This window comes from Hemicordylus capensis, chromosome 3 (genome assembly GCF_027244095.1).
Source record: "Hemicordylus capensis ecotype Gifberg chromosome 3, rHemCap1.1.pri, whole genome shotgun sequence".
NCBI lineage: Eukaryota > Metazoa > Chordata > Lepidosauria > Squamata > Cordylidae > Hemicordylus > Hemicordylus capensis.
In genome coordinates, this window is record NC_069659.1 from 206,612,119 (window position 1) to 206,629,281 (window position 17,163).

A 17,163-nucleotide genomic window follows, 5' to 3' on the forward strand; every position below is an offset into this window, starting at 1 on the left:
CACGGGGCGGGGCGAGATGAGACAAGAGAGGTAGCTGGGGCAGGGTGGAATGGGAGCATCACGATGGCACCTTCCAGCTCACTTGTACAGGCTGCCACTGAAAAACAACAATGTCAAAACAAACAGCAAGAAAAACAAACTAGGGAAGAGAAACCATGCAACCAGGTAAATGTACTCAAGCATTTGGCTGTCTGACAGCCTGATGGAGCAAATAAATCTTCAGCCTAGGCCAGAATGCCAACAGGGAGGAGAACTAGATCTCTGAGGGGAGGGTATTCCAAAGCCAGGGCATGCAACAGAGATGGCCCTGTCTGGTAGTCCTGACAAAAGAGCTTCAGGAAGTGGTGGGGCGCGGGGGGAGGGGGGAGATATGTAGCAGCACTTCTCTCAATGACCTCAGGGAGTGGGCAGGTTTATTTGGCATTAGGAGTCCTTCAAGTACCTTAGTTCTATGCTATTTAGGACTTTAACTATAATAACCAGCACTTGAAACAAACTGGTGGTCAGGGAAGATGCACCACACTATGGATGTCACACTCAGGAGGAACTTAAATACAAATGTATGCATTATTTACCTGAGATGGGCAATCTTTCCTCTCCACAAAATGCTGCATCACACATATTGGGCAAATGGATTCCTAGGTTCACACTTAACATAATTTGCATGATGCTAGGTGTGTTCGTGTAATTTATTTATTTATTATATTTATTGGCTCTGTGAACATTCAGAAAATTTGGATTCAAATTTGACCCAATCCGAATTTGACAATGTCAGGTTTGGATTCTATGGGCTCTGGTGATATCAGATCAAATTCGAAATTCAAATCTTAATTCTGACTTAAATTTAGATTTCCCCTCATAATGGTCAATGGCGTATTGGGGGGAAATAACCAGAACTCACCTGTTGGTCCTTGAAACGTGCCACACATATGGCAAAGGAGGTTAGGGCCTGCTGTAGTGAATTTAAAGATAATTGGTCTCTCTCTATCTGTTCAATCGTGTCCGAATCTTGGTCACTCTATGGATCAAAGCACTTCATGCCGTCCTATCTCGTACAGCTTCCTTTAATTCCGCCATGGTCATTCCAGTGTCATTTTTAATAATATCCAGCCACCAAGTACAAGGACATCCCCGTCAATCCCCTGACTTTTTGTCAATTTGTAAAAGTTTTCTTTAAAATAGCTAAAAATGGTGACATCTAGCTTGTTTCAAGCCATAATTAAAATAATAATAATTCTGAAACTGAAGAACATCCTTAGACCATCATTGCACCAGCATGTGGAGGAATCTCCCTTTTCATACTGGTGGAATGATGGTCCAAGGAGAGTCTTCCATTTCAGAAGGTTTTTTTTGTAAAGTTCTGGCTTGAAACAAGTCATATGTCAAAATTTTTAGCCATTTTTTAAAGAAAACTTTCAAAATTCACCAGAAATCAGGGAATTGATCCATAGCTTTGAAATAAATTGCACAGAGTCCTGACAATATGGACTGTTTCATAACTGTTTGACCATCCATTCTGGAAATATAAAATGCGGGGAGGGGCATGCTGTTATTCCTTTTCATAAAGGTATAGGGCAGATTCCTCCACATGCTTGTAGAATGATGGGCCAATAGGGATCTTCAGTTTCAGGTATTTTTGTAAAAACATTTGTATCTTCAAATCCGCTACAGGGCCCCTTGAAAGCATTCCCCACATGTTTGGCAAGGTTCAAGGCTCTACAGGAACATAGGAAGCTGCCATATACTGAGTCAGACCATTGGCCTATCTAGCTCAGTATTGTCTTCACAGACTGGCAGCAGCTTCTCCATGAGCAACCAGTGATTTTTAGTGATTTTTTAAATTTTCCCGTTCACCACTATGGGGAAAAATCCTATTCCATTTTGCTAATCCCAAAATTCTGAAGAATTTCCAAAATTAATTTCAATAGTTTAGAATTAATTCTGACTTTACCGATCTGGGGCAATTTCGGATAAAATCCAAGTTTCTGAATCCAAATTTGCACAGGCCTAATATTTATTATATTTCTATATCACCCAACCCAAATGGCTCTAAGCAGTTTACATTACTATAAAAATACATAAAAACAAAACAATTAACCAATTGAAAAATTAATTAAAACATTAAAACATTAAATAACTATTTTAAAGACTCCAAAGCCCAGACTACAAAAATGTGTGCTTAGAGTTCTTTTAAAGTCCATTAAAGATGTTGGGCCTTAAATTTATACAGGGAGTGTGTTCCACAGTAAGTGAGTGCAAAGTGATGGCCATTGGAGCAAAACCCATATGTATGTGTACACATGTGCTGATGGGTCTGATTTAGAAGTTTGCACAGAATGGGTTTTGAATTCCATTCCGAGCTTGGAACGCTCAGAACAGAACACAGAACGGCCTGAATGTTCTGACTGAAAAATTGATTAAAACATTAATTAATTAATTAAAACAATTAATTAAAACACTGAACACTGGGAGCAACCTGCTCTTTTGATGGAACAAGCCTGTTCCATTTGGAACCTTCTGAATGTTCCTACCTTTAAAAAAAAAAGTAAGATAATGAGTGTGGTGAGAGGTATCTTAAACATTAAATTAATGGAAGCTCTTACATGTACCTGGCCTTAACATTAAATTAATACAGCTCTTTCTTGCACAGGACTAATATTGCATTGGATGGCAGCACGGGATGCCAGCTGGAGTTCCGTGGCAGTGGTTAGCAGTGCTGGTATTACTCCTGGTAAGAAAGAGCTTTGATTAATTTAATGTTAAAAGGTACCTCTTGCTGCCCTCACTATCTTAATTTTTTTTAAAAAGCAGGAACACTTGGAATGTTCCAAATGGAATGGGCTTGTTCTGTTCCAAGCCCGGAACGAGACCCCCTTTTTAGGGGTGTTCTGTTCTGAGCTCGGAACTCTTGAAACAGCCTGTTCTAAGCTAGGAATATTCTGCACATCCCTAATCTGAATTGGCTGTGCCTACCTAGGAAAGGGATCTTGAAGCTGTGTTTGGCAATTTAATGAAACTATCTACTCAGTGTGCAGTGGAAATGAAAAAGGCAAACTCTATGTTGGGAATTGTTAGGACACTGATTGAACATAACATGGCCAGTATCATAAAGTTTTACATTTCTGAGCACTTCATCTGAAAGTGGATATTATAACACTGAAAAAAGTATTGAAAAGAACAACTAAAATGATAACACAGTTGGAGCACCATACCCAAGAAGAAGAGCTTAAGGCATCTGAAGCTTTATTAAGATGACTAAAGGTGGCAGAGCAGCTTAAAGATCTATGAAATTATAAATGGTACATGTTATATAGAGAGAATAGATATTCTTCTCCCTCTTTCATAATACTATAGTGTCAGTCAATCAGGATCAACCAATGAAATTGATCAGCAGTAGTACTATTTCACACAACACATAGTTGCTTATGAATTTCATTTTTGCAATGCTCGGGACATACAGTGGGGAAGGGCTTCCCAAGAGCCACCTGAGTGGCTTGCTGCTTCTGGAAACAGGATGTGGGATTAGATGGACCCTTGATCTGATCCAGCAGGACTCTCAGGTCATTCCTCACTGCACATGAAGGACATTACTGTGGGGTCAAATTTCTGAAACATCCTAGACACAACTCCAACAAAGTTGATCTAACCATCTGAGACAGCTTTAAGTTGCATCATGCGCCAAGTGTGAAAAAACAGGAGTAGTAGAGGCATAACTAGAGAGCAAAATAAAATGTGACAAAGCATTACCTTTTTACTTCTTTGGCATCGCTTGCAATGAAGAATCCTAAAGTACCATCTTGAATCTTCACATGGTTTCCCGGATTGATTAATATACTGACCGGTGAAACAAAACATAACAAAGAAACAAACAAAAACAATCAAGAAGACAATGCCATGAGGTCATACTGTTTTTCAGTGGTGAAATCAAACAAATTATCTTTGTTCAGTTATAGGGAGCCCATTAGTCAGGAAAATCCAAAATGAAAACTAGAAGCCATATTTATCAAATTGATAAAGTTTTGAATCTGACCTGGGATTCAATATAAATAATATCAGATATATTTAAAAATTATATCAGAAGCCATGATTAAAATCATATCACTAACTCCCAACTCTTGTGTTGGGGTTTCGTGTCTTAATTGTGGGTGAGGGAATCTACAAAGCCCCTCAGAAAAACTTTGATTTCTTGCTGTCTGTTAAAGGCTGATGAAATCATGATTGGTGAAAAGGGAAATTATTCCCAAGGAAAAGAGTTATTTGGATAAGGCTCTCTTCTCATATTTAAAATAATTTTTCTCTTCCTGCCAAGTTCTGTTGAAATCGATAGTATTAATGGGCCCCCTATCTTTGTATCATTTACCGTTTAATACACATATATACTCAAGGGGAATGGTACAAGACAGACAGTTACCATTGTTAAGGAAAACATAAAATGAGTATAGAGTTTAATAATTCTTCCATCCCAAAGCCCCTTTTCAGGATATAGCCAATGGATAAACATAAATTACTCATCCTTCCTGAATGATTAAGTAAGCTATATTAGAAGTGGGGGTGAGGAATTATGACTAATCAGTTGTGTCAGCTGACCTGTGTGAATGATGTGTGACCAACACAATAAAGCAATGGACCACTCTGGAATTCAGGCAATAATTAGCACATACTTGATGCTCCAGCCAAGAGGTCTTAGATTTTTGTGTTATAGCTTCTCAGGGCTTGGGGGGAGTAGGGTGAAAACTAACTGGCATTTGCCAAGTGGTAAGTTATTACGATGTGCAGATGTGCAACTGTTTGGCAAGTCAGTTGTGTGTATCATCCTACCAATATATAAGGAGAATTTTACCTCAATTTCAACCCCTGATCAGAAATGTGGGGAAAACAGGAAGCAGTAAAATTCATCACCTCGCTACCAGCAGGATGATATAGGCAACTAACTTATCAAGTGGTTACACACACACATATAATGGTAAGCGACCAATTTATACATGTATTTCTTGTGCAGAATATCTTGTGTAAATGGAAAAATAGTGCTGGCATATGTAGGAAGAATATCTGGAGTTTGCATGTTAGTAACGATAAACCTGCATGACCAACTATGGCATTGTATGCTACTCTCTTGGTGAGCATGGGTGTTTCACAACACTCATACTGATCATCCCACCCCAACTTCTCAACCTTGATAAATCAAACTTCCATGTTGTAATGCAGAGCCCTCTAGAAATGTAGCAGGGTGTAGGGAGGAGAAGGGAACCCCAACATTAATGGTTGCATAAATAGCTACAGGGAGCTTGAGTGTCATGGCACTACGCTGTGTTAACTCCAGCCATTAGAATTTCTCCTTGCACTGGCAAATTAATGATGCTGGTTTCAGTCTGTGAAATATCAAGCAACCCTAAATTCTCCAAAATCTTTTAATACCAGTGTAAAAGATAGGAGCCCAAATAGTCCAGATTACACTTCTTTATTTATCATGGCAGTACTTTTAAGGTGTTTTTTTAAAAAATAAAAAAATAAAAAGTTGGCAACTCTGAAATTTAAGAGAAGCTATTCTGTCACCTCAAAAAGTCCAATAAATGGATTATCTAAACATGTTTGGATCTTACCCTTTTTAATGGAAAGGCCTGAGAATTTTTAAAGTACTTTAATACAGTTTCTAAGAAAAGTGTTATTATGTTGCTGCATCTTTGTTAAATCAGAGGAGAGTTAACATTCATGCAATGCTTGCAGGACGTAAAGACTACCAGTAATTGGAGCTGGACTTAGCAAAAAACCCACAACAACCCCATCTTTTAAAGGGATAAAGTTAATAGGACAGTTAAAGCACATAGGAACACATGGCACAAGCAGTGCAGGTTACACGCGGGACAACTTCCTCCTATTTATCCTTTCAGAGTTACTTGTTTTCAAATGTTTTGAAAATGTTTTCAAATTTGCTGCAAAACTGTTCATTTGGAAAATTCTGAAATATATTCAAGAGACTTTTGTATCACATAATGTGAGTAGGAACAATAGTGATAGGCAGGTGGTTTTGGATATACTGACATACCTTGCACATTGCTGTATCTTGCAGGAGCAAAATGACTGCTACAACTGACAGGAAGGAAAGTACAGAAATCTGCCTCCTTCACAGGTCAATACATGCAACAGAGAGTAATGAAACATGGCACCATTACTTCTCTGATCCATCAGTCACATCAGTGCATTTGCACTAAATGGAGAGAACCTTGGGAAGTAGGAACAGGTTTACTTCTTATTGAGCAGTAGGGTAGATTCAGAGTTGCCACTGAATTTTACCAGAAGCACAAGGCAAATTTTGAATGAAATTCCTCCTGGGGAAAAATATTCCAGGAATTTCACAGGAAGCAAAAGGAATTTATATTTATATTTTTTTTATTTATTTATTTATTTATTTATTTATTTATTTATTTATTTATTTATTTATTCTCTCTCTCTCTCTCTCTCTCCATACATATATATATATATATATATATATATATATATATATATATATATATGCAAAATTTCTCAGCCAGGTATCCCACAATCCTGCCTGGGACCCACAGAAAAAATGAATGCAGGATGTTAGTCAAACTGGTAGTGGGTGACTTCAGATTCTCTTCAGCACTGGATGCCCTGCTAGTCTCATGGACTGATGAAAAAGCTCATTTTGCAGTGGGCAAAGCTACTAAGACTTGAGACTAGAGTTGCCACAATTGAAATGTCAAGCTAAAGTTTGGAGGTAAACTCAGCAGGAAAATCCAAGGAATTTCAGAGGAAGAAAAAGAACGTCAATATGAGCAGATAATTTTCTCAGGAGAGAGAGTCTGGGCAGAAAAGGCCCTGTAGGATTTTTCCTTATAGCCTTGTAAATAAAAGCACCTCTATAGAGACTTAGATTTTATAAAATAATAAGAAAAAAGCTGCAAATTTGGGGAAAGGGAATGGAACATGGATGGGCAGAGCAGCACCATGACCCTGCAGTCAACCATCCCCCTCATAACTAGGGCCCGATTACACTATAGATTAATTAGATCTGAATGAATATGAATGAAGGGAGATCAATTTTTAAATGAAAGAAACTGGACAAGATGAGGAACTATGTTGTATTCAAAAGGCCTCCACACTCATTTACAAGAACTGGCATTTAGCATTTCTACTCTGAAAGCCAAACTACATGCTGAATGGGCAAATTTGGGATTCTAGAGGAGAAGGCGGTTCACTAGAAATCCCTAATATTTTGACTATTCACTGACAGGTCATGTGCCAAAAACTAATACATTAAGTCAGACAATGCAAGGTGGATAATGCAGCCCTCTGAGGACTCTTATTGTGATCCAATTATTATTCAAGCCAGCTTGGGATCATTTACTACAGCAGGCCTAAGATGCATCAACCATATGAACTCCAGCACATTTGGGCAGCAGACCCCAGATTGTGATCATGTATACATTATACTGCACAGTTGTGCCAGTATATTTGACAGCAAGCTACAACCAACCTGCTATCGTCATGTCAGAAAAAGAATAAAAATGTAGGCAGGTTTTAAATATGGATACATCTGTTCTAACTTTATATCAGGCTATTCAGTTATGACCATGTAGGTTCAGTTTCTAACTCCACTAGAGATAAATGAAGCTTCTCACTAAAGATAAAGCCAACAATACCTCTAGTTGGTCCTGAATGGCAGGGGAACAAAGGGCATATGGACCTGATCAATGTCTGGACTGATTCTCCGGCAAGCAGACCATAGAGAGTCCATCTAAGCCATTCTGAGTTTCCTAAAGGAAACACAGAATCTTTTTTTTTTAAATAGCATTACTATGCCTTTAAGTGCAACATAGCAGGGAGACATTCAAACAAAGATGAAATGGGCAGGGGAAAGTTGGATCTGCCAAACATCTCCCTGTCATGCAAAATAAATTCAGCTTCAGGCTTATTAAAAATAAATAGAAAAGGCCCAATTCTGTGGCATGTCCAACTGCATACGTTGCATTTCTAAGCATAAAAAGCACACTGAGACACATGTAATACCTTTGTACATATATTTTGAACTCATGTGTATGACAAATATTAAACCTTTGACTGGATGAGTGACCAAAAAAAACCCAAAAAAAACAAAAAAACACCACTGACAAGTAAATTCCACAATACGGTAGATGTGCTGTACCATTCCCCATGCAATTAAGTTCACAACAAAATATATTCTTCACCATCATATTGTAACAGCTCTATTTAATTTAGTAGACATGGGGCATTCTATCTTGATTAAAGTTATCACAAAATTAAAACACAACTGCTGCTTTTTAAAACATATTTTTGGTCCATGTTGTGCCCAAATGATAACATAGGTTGTAATGTGGCAATCAGCTTCTTAAAATGAACTTTGATTATTAGAACTATGATTTATAAATATACTTTTTTTTGTTTACCCTTATGGATTTTTGCAGAACATACTGACAAACAGTATGGGAGGCATGCACACACATCTCATTGGGGAGCTGTGTGTCTCCCAGCAATCACTTATTTCTTCTGGGCTTTTCTGACTGATGTTAATACAGATTCCACATCTTTATATACACAGAAAAATTCCACTATAGACACTGAAGAAAATGCAGACAACAAGGCAGCTCCATAAAGCGACAGAATACTGAAGCTCCATTATCACCAAAGCAGACAATCACAGGACGTTGCTCCCAGGGCTTAAAGCACTTGGTAACAATGTAACTGCCAACAGGTTGTATTACCTGTCCCTTTTACCAGGAACATATCCAAACTTGCTTCAGTAAAATGGTGCCAAATACAATATGTTCTCAAGCATCCATACTGTTGGCTGTTCATAGTCATGAACCGGATTAGGAGCAGACGAAAAGGCAGCACAATGCCATTTCATTCTGGGAGCAAGCCAGTGCACTTTTATAAACCACACACTTTTCTCACACAGCTAAGCATGCCTTTACCACAAGGTTAAAATTACTGGAAAACAAGACGCCAAATAAGAGGTGCAACAACTGCAGATCCTTGAAGATGCCCCCAAGTGTTGCAGTAACTTCTCTGCAGTTGGATCATAAGAATAATGCCAAACTGACAGGAAGCCACCTCTCTTTTTCGCATATCTACTCCAAATCTACAGAATATAAGAACTAAAAAGAAAGAATGTTACACACTACACAGAACGACATGACAGAAACAGGAGCAGAAGAGAGCGAGGGGGGGTGGGTGGGACAACAACCCTAAGGTTGGGCTATGCAGAGTGAGAGGAAATGAAAACATGTTGAGAATGAGGATGTCCCTGAGGGCACCCCAAGAAGTTCAGACTCACAAAATAATAGACAAATAAAAAGGATTTGGTAGTTCATGCCTTACTTTTTTCAAATCCAAAACAGCAGGATGGCATGTAAGCTAGAGATGGGGTGCTGAACATCAGCACATTAAAATAATATGCAAAACATGCCAACACAAGGTAGGGGAAAGAAGTCAACTCATTCAAAGGTTCCAGTCAATGACCTCCTAAGTTGGAATGAACATGAACATGTAGTACAAAGAGCTACCCAATGGGCATTGATGCAACAATACAGTAGCTTCTGTGTGTACTGTATTTCAATTAAATTTCACTCAATATTATATCCAAAAATTAAAACAAAACAAAAAATCAAGACATACTCTGTTAATGGGAGGTGAAACTACAAGGACATGAAGTACTGTGTAGAACATCTATGCTGAAGGAGGGCTCTAGGGATATCTTAGCAAAGGAGTGAATACAAAGACAATGTGGCAGTGCAAAGGCTAAAAGACAGGGAACACTGTTACGACATAAGGGAAGTACATAAAACAGGGGGGAAAGAGTGTTGAACAGAAGAGACAGTTTTCCTACTGTAATAATCTGGTACACCCATGGTGCCTTCAGACAGAAGCCTTATATCTAAATTTTGTTTGTGTGTATATATACATATATATGTATATACATTCCTGCAAAGAAGTTAGTGCGTAAGTCACAAGAACCACAAAGAAACAAACTGTTGCTATAGAGTTCTCTCTCCTCTTTGAAACTGTGGGGGCTCATATATAAAGATACATACATAAATCTATATGTGCACATACGCATATGTATATACACACATATATCTACATATGTACATATATCGAGAGAAAGATAGACAAAGGTGTTATCTTCCTGAATTCTTGGCAAGGGATTAGTCCTGAAGTTAGAAGGAGTGAAGGTAGGGTTGAGGTTGGAAGGAAAGGTAACGAAGAGGGCATACCGCTTTCGGCTTCTGCAAACGACAAGAAAAAAATTGCAAATCAAACACTTTGATAAGAAATCAACTGACACCAAAACAAAGGCAAAAAAACCCTTTTATGTTCTCCAAAAGCTGCAACATGGTTGTTGTTGTTTTTTAAAGGGTTTTCTGCTGAGAATGAGGACAAATAAAATGGAGAGACAGGGAGAAAGTTTAACAGAGGAATAAAACACAGGGGACATGAAAGAAGAATGTTGGTTATCTTTCCATTTTTCCTTTATCTAGATAAAAAAAAGAGGGGCATGGTAAAACTAATATTTGAGAAAAAAGGACATGGCTTTTGTATATGACTTTGTATTCCCCTCATGGAACAGCTATTTATTTTCATTTTCTTTTAGAGTGCTTTTAGCTGGGATGTTACAGTTCTGCTATTGGCTAAAAACAAAGCTTTTCACTCAAAGACTTCCGAATCCAGAAATAACTTGAATGCAACCCTAATCCAGGTGTGTCCGAGTGACACATGTTGCAGCACCCCACAGTATATTTTGAATACCCTTCTCAATTAAATGCTAACATTTCCCCCCTAAATACATATTCTTGTAATCTGAAGATCCATTGATATCTAGATTACGAGAGGCATGAAAGTGGTATGAGCCATCATTGCCTATGGTACTCACATTTATTTATTTTTTATCCTGCTTCAAACTTCTCAAAACCTGTTTGAGCAGAGACATGGCAGGAGATCTTAAAAGCAGAATATATATAGTGGGTAATGGTTCCACCATTATTATTGACCAAGTCACTTAAAAATAGGAGCATCGTTGGGGAGTGGCCCCTAAATGAATGGCTCAGAGACCCAGATCTCATCAGCCACCTCCCTCCTCCATAACCTCTTCCAGAAAAGAAGCACAGCAGTGGAGGCACCTGCACAGAGCACAGGAGAGAGCTTCTAGCCTCCCCTAGCTTTCTGCTGCTTCCACCTTCATAGGTGCTGCATTATAATATCAGAGACAAAAAAACAACAACTCACCATAATTATTGGGGTGGGGAGTATGCTTGAATTTAATTATTAAAATGGACACTGTGGGCTCAGGCCCTGGTTCTTTTCAGTATCTAGAATCTTCTAGGGTAGTGACTACTGAGGGAGTGCATGTGGCATGGAAGAAAGACATGCCCTTCACAATCCATGTACAGTGATGGCATTTTTTAACCCTTATGAACCACAAACATACACAAACATATTGATATTTATAACTAGAATATCTATTCCAAACTTTTGGATGATATTTTAGATTTAAGCCAGGAAATCCTGGGGGAGAGGGAGGTTCTCTAAAATCAGTTCTCCATGAAAAAGTAATCTAAAAATGATTCTTATATTTGCACATATGTTTTAGATGTCTCAACAGTCTTATCATTGGTGGGTTTTTTTTAAAAATTCTGTGCTGTCAGGTAGTATATATGGCCGGGATCCATAAAACCACACAGCTGCTTCTGCACACCTACCCAAAGGTGCTATGTATGGGACTTTATTTCTTATACAGTGCCCCACCACAAACTGTTCTTCATAGTAACTACTTTAAACTGAGGGGGCTTGCAAAAATAGTTCATGATATGGCAAGTCAAACATTATCCTGGGCATGCTGCTGAGTGTGCCTAAAGTAGCTCTTTGGCTCTCAGCATAAATTCCTAAGGGGATACTCTGTTATGAAACTTAAATCATTTTGTGATGAAGGATTTATTCCAGCTCCCTTTGAAGTTCATAAATTAAGGTGGGAAAAGCTATGTTTTTAATGCATGTTAATAAATGGCAATAAAAGAAACCAGGGCAAAGGACCAGAGCAGAAATTCCAGAACTCAAGTGCAATAAATTGCTTTATATAAGCAATTGGTCTTAATGTTGTGATTGTATTTTCCATTCTAGTAATGATCAACATCAAGTATTGGCTTTACATCTGCTAATGCATCATGGGGCTGCTCAATGGAAACTTTTATTTTGGATGTTTCCTTGAAAGAAGCTGAAAATACTTTCAAGTTTGTGGTTATTTTGAAAACAGGATGCCTTTGAAATATATAGACATTAATATTTGACAACATGAAACAAACATCTGGAATCACATACACCCTTTTTCACATATCACTTGTCAGCAAAGTGTTACAGGAGATATGTAGGACCAAACGTGCATGGCTTTGCTCCAAACACCAGTGTAACAAAGAGTGCTGAATCTGTGTTTTCAGAAAGTACATATACCGCTGAGGAGGAAAACTCATAGATGCTATGTTGACAATCAATAACTCTACAAACAAAACAAAACTCAAAAACAAAAGCACCCCTTTTCAAATTGTCAAGGAAGTGTGACAAATTCGGTACGAGCTTTAGAAATAAATGACTGTCCTAGAGTCTCCCTGATGGTATTTATGTGCCATCTGAATATTGCTAAGAGAGATTTGGTCAAACAGGGAATCCAATAGAGGTGTAAACAGAAATACATTTTATAACCCAAAATATTTCAAGCAGTCAAAGCTCTTGGGGTGGGGAAAAATCTAAATTCAAATGGCAAATGAATTTTGGTTATTCAGAAGCATAATTAAAGTTGAGTCAAAATGATTTATCTTGTGTTGTGTTTGCCTTGCTCTTTGGGAATATGAAAAGTGCCTTCCCATTCACATCCATGTTCAACATTTGTTCAAAATACATTTGTACAGTTTCAGTGAGTTCTTCTGGTACCATTTTCTTTCTTCTGCCTTGCCCTCATCCTCGTTTGCCTACATTGTTGTTTAATACTATTGGCTTTGACAATCTACATAATTTTTGTCAATGATTTCACCACACTCTGTCTGACATGATCGTGTCATAGATGCATGTAAGCAAAATATTGTAGGCTGTCACAGTCAATCAGATTAAAAGACAGTCTGAGCAACCAAGAACAAGGACTGCTAAGGTGAAAGAGCTGGAAAATGATGTTGAGAGAGGGGCAGAAAAGGGCACTGAATAGCATCCTAAGAAGGCAATGTTTGGCACTATTTTTTTCCAGTATTTTGTTCATCTGTGTCAAATTTGCTGCTTTCAAAGTGAATATTGGAATTGAAATTTTTGGCACAGCCCTATGTGTAATTTTTACAAGATATTATCTTCATCGAGTGATTATATCACATACAATGACTAATCTGAACCATTTGGAACATAAGTTCAAAATAAACAACCTTTTACAATATTGAACCTAAGTAACCCTCAAAATGCTTTGCGAGGTAATTCCTCCTCCTCCTTCTCCATCAGGTCTAATTCTATGTGAAAGCCAGTGTAGTAGATATAGGAATACTTCTAAAATTCTCCTAATCTCAATTTCAAACTGGAATTCCAAATTATCTTTGGTCGTTTCTGAAATGTAACCAAATCATTAGGATTCTCCATTGTTCTTTTTGTGATTTCCAGATTTTTTTACAGAACATTGCATCTGCAGTTTGCCACATCTTTCAAGCCTTGCAGTTCATTTGTATCTCTGTCCCTCTTTTACATTACCAATTCATCTCCCAGGAAAAAAGAAAACCTGATGTACTGTATATGTGGTTGTATCTAAATGGCTCTTTTGCTGTGTTTTCCGTGTACACATCTGCACTGATAGCAGTGAAGAAAAGAAGATGCAAATACAGAGAAAGTTGTAGCAAACCGACCATGCAGTTTTGAATTCTAGAATTAATTTTGGAAATGCTTCTAGTTAAACCAGAATTCTAGAGGAGTGAAACTTAGGGCAGAGTGAACCCATGAAAGAGTAAAGAAATGGAACTGAGAAAATCCTCTTACCCCTAAATTGGATTTAGTGACAAACTAAGCATGATGCAGGAGATGTGTGAAGTTTTAAAAATTGAAATATAGCTTCAGGGAATCCAAATATGATTGGAACACTGATAGAAGGGGACCACCCTTTCCCCAAACAATATTTTCCCAATAAAAGCTTCCAAGCTGGTTTCCAATTCACAAAAGAAAGGATATATGGGTCCAGTATCTTTCCTTTCAGCATGGGAGATCAGCTTGGGAGGAGCCATTATGATTGGGGGGAAATGGCCCTTGCATAAAAGGTTAAGCAGCTCTCCCCCTTTAAAATCTGGAAACCACTGTAGCTGCATTTCAGTGGTGGGGAGGTGGGGATACTTATCATGTCTCTCGTGTCAAATCTGGCTGATCCTCAGACTGGTAACACCTATGTTCAAATCCCTACTCTTCCATAAAGCTCAATTGGTGAGCTTGGGCCACTCACTCGCTGACATCCTGACTAATAAAGTGCTTGCGTAATGAGCAAGCCAGTTGTGCCAGTTAGGAAGATCGTGTAATTGTTCAAAAATGGAGATATGTACTACTGCACAAACGTTCCCCTTAGAACAAATGAAATGTGCCACAGTTGTGCATGTGCAAGCATGCTTGCATTGCACAACACTCGTCTGGAATACAAGTTCTAGGCTTAGTGCAACTGCTTTACACTAGCACAAGATCCATCCAAAAACACTTCATTAGTCAAGATGTCAGCCATTATTTCCCAGTCTAGCCTATCTCATAAGCTTGTTATGAAGATAAAGATAAGGTGGAACCCAAGAAACCATGTCTGGGCTCCTTGGAAGAAGGGTGAGATAAAAATGCAATCAAGAAATGCCTGGCAGATTTAGGGCCTATGAATCCTGGTCAGATAACCCTGATTCAAGGTACTTATTGGAGAAATCTGGGGGCTGGATCCAAATCAGACAAGAATTGTCTATAGATGTGGGAAAATAATGTTCATCTCATAAGGAAGATGAACATAACCCCCTGCAGACAAGATATGGAAGACTGAAGGATGGGATCGGGGGGAACATGTGCACTGCTCATTTTGAAGACCAGAAGAAACTGACACAGTTGAAATATGACAAATTATAATTTATGGCTAATGAGAATTAATAAATGATTATTTGTACTGATCATGTTTATAGGCTCTAAAGATCAATTTATAATAAGTTTTCATATGATTTAAACCGATACTTTTCTTTTCTTCCTTGCTTTTTGGAGTTAGGCACTGTGTCTGTCTTTTCATTTATGTGAGGTTTTCTAGAGCAGAAGTGGCTAATCTGATGCTCTCAAACTGATGTTGAACCACAACTCCTACTATCAGACTTTCCAGTTTCAAGTAACTGGAGATTAAGATGAATTATCAAGGTACCTAAAGGGGTAGACATCTTTTTTTTTAAAGGAGATGAAATTAAAATACTCATCTTTTAAATTGATGTTAGGGTTCAGAGGAAAGATGATGCAGCCATTCGGTTGGGTTATGTGTGAGCTGGTGTAGTGATGCAAAAAATGATTGCAATTTAAAATTTCATAGGTATGACCCATTCCAAAGAAGGAAAGCAAGCAAGAAATCTAACAGGTGCATCGTGTGTAAATTATCAAAAGCACATTACAAAAAATTGTCAGTTTTTGTAGACAGTTACATACCTGCTTTCCCGTTTTTCTGACTTGTATTCTATGGCTATCATTAAGAGCTTTAGTTTCGCAAAGACCAGTCTGCAAGGACAAAGAAGTGTATAAGCATTAGCCCATCATGGTTAAAACTGAACACGTCATTATAAATGTTATCAAGACACAATTTCAGTTGAAATTCTTCATTACAAATTCTTCATTACATCATTCATCATTACATTACAAATTCTTCATTACATCTAGACAGCACCGCAGTTGAGAAAAAGTGAAAACACAGCTACATGCTACTGTTAACCCTGGTAAAAAAAAAATTCTGGAGGCGCTGGGGAAATATAAAAATTTTGAATTTAAACTGTCTACAGATGTACCTCCCTCCAGGAGTGAGTGTGGGTTTTCCAGCTGAAAGATGAGCTGTGCTTATCATTGTGCACGATTCAAAATATTGGATCAAGTTGGATCCAGAACCACAGATGTTGGTTCAGTTCCTTTTGGACCCTTCAGAATTTTGGAGTTGGGAAAACCACCGATTATTTTTACCGGTGAAAATTCCCATAGAAATCTATGGGGAAAGAGAGAAAATGGCTGGAAAAAACAAATGGCTAGCTCAAGAGCTCTGAAAGTTGGCACACCAGGAGGTAAGGATGGCAAGACTCTGTGAATTTAATTAAAATTGAATCTGACCATCCATTGTTTTTTATAAAAATTTAAGTAACCCAGAATGGAGCATTGGTTCACTTACCATGAAGGCTTTTTCTGGTTGCTGCGGTCAAGGCTATCTCGACAGGTTATCCCTCTCATGTGCTCCAGGGCAGGACTATGGTAATTAGCTGAAAGAAGGATAGTCTAGAGCCTGAGGGGGATGACCCCGCCCAGTTCTTACAGGCCAAGTTAGGAGGAGACTTGAACTATTCATGAGTCCAGAAAAGGTAGGCATATATTCTAAACTAGGAGCCAAGGTCAGTGAGTGTAGGAATAACCCAGCCTAGTATCTTAGATGGCCTGACTGAGAACAGTTTTGGGTCCCTAATCATGTGAATGAGTGGCCCAAGGATCAACTCCCCCAAATGCAGAACAGAGCAGGAAAACGGGTGGACCGAGATGGCCTTGACCACAGCAACAAGAAGCCTTCATGGGAAGTGAACCAATGCTCTGTTCTCGGTTGCTGCGATCAAGGCCATCTCAACGGGGCATACCCAAGCTTGTACGTCTTGAGGGAGGGACTGCTCTTGACTACTCCTGGGGGAGCATCCCCTGAAGGACACGGCCAAACGCTGCCTGAGCTGAGGCATGGGTGCTCAGCTTATAGTGTCGAGTGAAGGTCGAGGGATTCTTCCAGGTTGCGGTTCCACATATTTCTTGGATTGGCGCATTAGTTGAAAACGCAGCTAAGGCTGCCACTACCCTTGTAGAATGTGCTGTTCTCTTTGCAGGTGGGCATAGTTTTTGAGTCTCGTATGCCACGGCAATACATGCCCCGATACAACT

General features: G+C 38.6%; 1 protein-coding gene across 15 annotated transcripts in view; it reads right to left on the reverse strand.

Moving 5' to 3' along the window:
* Window positions 1–17,163, reverse strand: part of KCNMA1 (potassium calcium-activated channel subfamily M alpha 1) — an 829,029-nt gene that overhangs the window by 189,880 nt on the left and 621,986 nt on the right. For 10 of the 15 annotated variants that reach the window (XM_053304539.1, XM_053304529.1, XM_053304528.1 and 7 more), the window contains exons 16-18: window positions 15,694–15,762; window positions 10,257–10,268; window positions 3,748–3,834 (exon numbers count right to left, since the gene is read on the reverse strand). In XM_053304539.1, coding sequence (XP_053160514.1) covers window positions 3,748–3,834; window positions 10,257–10,268; window positions 15,694–15,762 — 168 coding nt within the window. The remainder of the gene's footprint in view (window positions 1–3,747; window positions 3,835–10,256; window positions 10,269–15,693; window positions 15,763–17,163) is intronic. The other 5 variants (XM_053304540.1, XM_053304531.1, XM_053304530.1 and 2 more) reach the window with 1 other exon arrangement.